The sequence below is a fragment of the Cervus elaphus genome, chromosome X, assembly GCF_910594005.1.
Source record: "Cervus elaphus chromosome X, mCerEla1.1, whole genome shotgun sequence".
Lineage (NCBI taxonomy): Eukaryota > Metazoa > Chordata > Mammalia > Artiodactyla > Cervidae > Cervus > Cervus elaphus.
The window spans coordinates 50,124,036-50,126,774 of NC_057848.1; the positions used below are offsets into that span (position 1 = coordinate 50,124,036).

A 2,739-nucleotide genomic window follows, 5' to 3' on the forward strand; every position below is an offset into this window, starting at 1 on the left:
AGATATTAATGTTAATTTTATTCTTTTGCACATAGTAGGTACTAGATGTGTGCTGTGCTTAGTTACTCAGTTATGTCCAACCATTTGCGACCCCATGGACTGTAGCTTGCCAGGCTCCTCTGTCCCTGGGATTCTCCAGGCAAGAATACTGGAGTGGGTTGTCATTTATTCCTCCAGGGGATCTTTCCAACTCAGGGATTGAACCTAGGTCTCCCACACTGCAGGCAGATTCTTTACCAGCTCAGCTACCAGGGAAGCCCAAGGTACTGGGTAGAAATTGTTTAACTTCAATTGAATTTTTTCAAGTGTATGTGATCTTATAGAGAAAATTCCCATCTAGGTTTTCCTGAGCTGCCAATTTTGTTTCTTTTGTCATTTTGGCCAATATCTTCTTATTTTAGAAGTATTTATTTCTTCCTTTAGACTAATGATTGAAAAATGCTCTGCTTATTCGAATTTTTTTTTCCCAAGAGAATTATGCCACTTTTATACAACAAAATTACAGCCACCACAAATTGCTTTCAACAATTCCATTGCTGCTTCATTTGACCACTTGAAAATCAAAATTCTTTCAGATTATAAATATAACTTTTTATAACTCTGTTATTACGTACTGTGAATGGGGAAAGGGGGCCAATCTTGTGGCCATAGCGTCGGACGGCCTCTCTGATGTGGCTGGGCTGGATGGCATCGCTGTGAGCCTCAACACCACAGGCCGCAGTGCTCTTGGTCTCGATCCCAGCCATCTCAGTTACCAGTTCTGTCAAGTCATGTAAGATACCTGTATTTTAGTTTCCTTATCTTTTTTCTTTTCCTTTGTTTGGTCTTAACTGAGTCTTGTCCAGCACTCCCATTCCCTAGGGATCCCGATGTGGCCTTCCCCGAGTGCTGTGAGCCCGCGGACGGAGCTGTTGGTGTGGGAGGAGGTGTGTTCTCAGGAGAGTCTGGATAGGGCTTCAAGCAAGACCCCTCAGCAGAGTTGTGGTACTGAATGAAGGTGGCAGAAATGGCATGGCTGAAGGGGTCTCCTGCCTTGGTTACCAGGTCCTGCCTCACAAGAAGAGCCAGATCCACTAACTGTGCCACCGTTTCATACGCTAAATATGCTAAAATTTCCATAGCAACAACATTGGGCTTTATCTCCATACTACCGCAGTCCAACCAGTCTCGAAATTTGGACCCTTTTTTGGAGAAACTTAAGTGTCGACTTTCACAGAATTCTGCATATTGAGCTGAATCCATAACTCGAGTTTGTCTTTCTGCTCTCTCCATTCTTTCTTGTTTAACTTCATCAATTTCATCATCTTCAAACATTGCCAAGAGTTCTCCTGTTTGGTCAATAGAGTTGAGAAAGTCTTGAGCGATTTTTTGTCTTTTGTTTGTATTATTGCTGCCACTCAATTTGTCTTCCAGAAGATCATCCTCGTCAATGCCTTTGACAATCTTTGATTTGTAGTCTCGGAAAAACATGTATTTTAGCAGTCTTCTAACTTTTTTCTTATCCTTGCGCATCAAAAACAGAAGATCTTCAGCAGAAATTACTCTTGCTCCCCGAAGCTGAGAAACTTCAGCAGCTTGCTGTAACAGATTAACTAACTGAGTGTGCACCACATCTTCTACCAAAACTGCCGTTTCATGAAGAGGCCTCCGAGCATCACCTAAAGAAAACCTGAGCACTTACGAGGAAATCCCTCCAGATACAGATGGTGTTCTAAAAACTTCACACTTATTATGTCATCTATCTTCTTCAACAGCCTCCAATCCTTTCATCACTCCTATTCAGCATCATATGAGAAGTTCCAGCTAATGCAATAAGCCAAGGAAAGAACATGAAGGTATATCAATGTTCAATTACAGCATTATTCATAATGACATCATACTCTGCAATTCTGCTGCGAAGCTTATAGACTTCCCTGCACTTCTTCCACTGCTACAAGTGGCAGCAGACATTGGGCTGGCTGCAGTATTATTCATCTCTGCTCTAAGAACACTTGTAGACACGGCTGCGCGTCCCGCGCGGAGAATGTGGGGTTAGAGATGGTCTGCTTATTCGAGTTTTAAGAAAACGTTTGCCCTTGAAAAAACTCACTTAAGAGTTACAACTCCAATCTCCTTTTGATTTCTCCAATCACTTTTGATTTCTACTGCAGTATATTCACAGCACAATCACTGATTATGTTGAACTCATTAGGAACAATTCTTATGTACTTATAATTTGTGAGGATTGTTTGCTAATTTTTCATTAATGAACACCTACATAGGGGTCAAGGTAGTTAATATAGTTTAGAAAATGCAAGTCATAACAATAGCTCAGTAGAAAGTGTAAAGCCTTTCTCATTTCCCATGTGCTTGTAGAAGTTAAATTCAGATTCTCTTCAGAAATTGTGTAGAAATCTCTGTAACACTTGACAAGTTTTTTCCCGAATGTCAAATACTTCTACGTTCCTTTAAAAATCCTCTTCAAGTTATCATCCAAAATTTTTCAAAAGCCTTCTTATGGTCATGATAAAGAATTGATTAATGCGACATTTTGTAAAATTGAGAGTGGGTAGTTTTCAGATGAATTTAATAAGACTTGAAAAAATAATGAACTATGCGTTTCTTGGAAATCAAGTGAAAAGAGCACTGGCCACAGATCAGGAAGCACATGAGCCCTCACAACAACTGTATTTGTAAACTTGCACAAGTTTCTTAATCTACATCAAAGCTTCTTACTCGCAAAATGGGTCACTGTGAGGA

The 2,739-nt window shown here is 40.3% G+C and overlaps 1 protein-coding gene across 1 annotated transcript; it reads right to left on the reverse strand.

The window, feature by feature from the left end:
- Positions 1 to 481: 481 nt before the first annotated feature.
- LOC122689533 (transcription initiation protein SPT3 homolog) lies at positions 482 to 2,046 on the reverse strand. Its single transcript, XM_043896048.1, has 3 exons — positions 1,874 to 2,046; positions 782 to 1,669; positions 482 to 723 (listed from the first exon to the last, which is right to left on the reverse strand). Exons 1-3 carry the CDS (start codon positions 1,972 to 1,974, stop codon positions 561 to 563), a joined length of 1,152 nt encoding a protein of 383 aa, XP_043751983.1. The 5' UTR covers positions 1,975 to 2,046; the 3' UTR covers positions 482 to 560.
- Between the last annotated feature and the right edge of the window lie 693 nt (positions 2,047 to 2,739).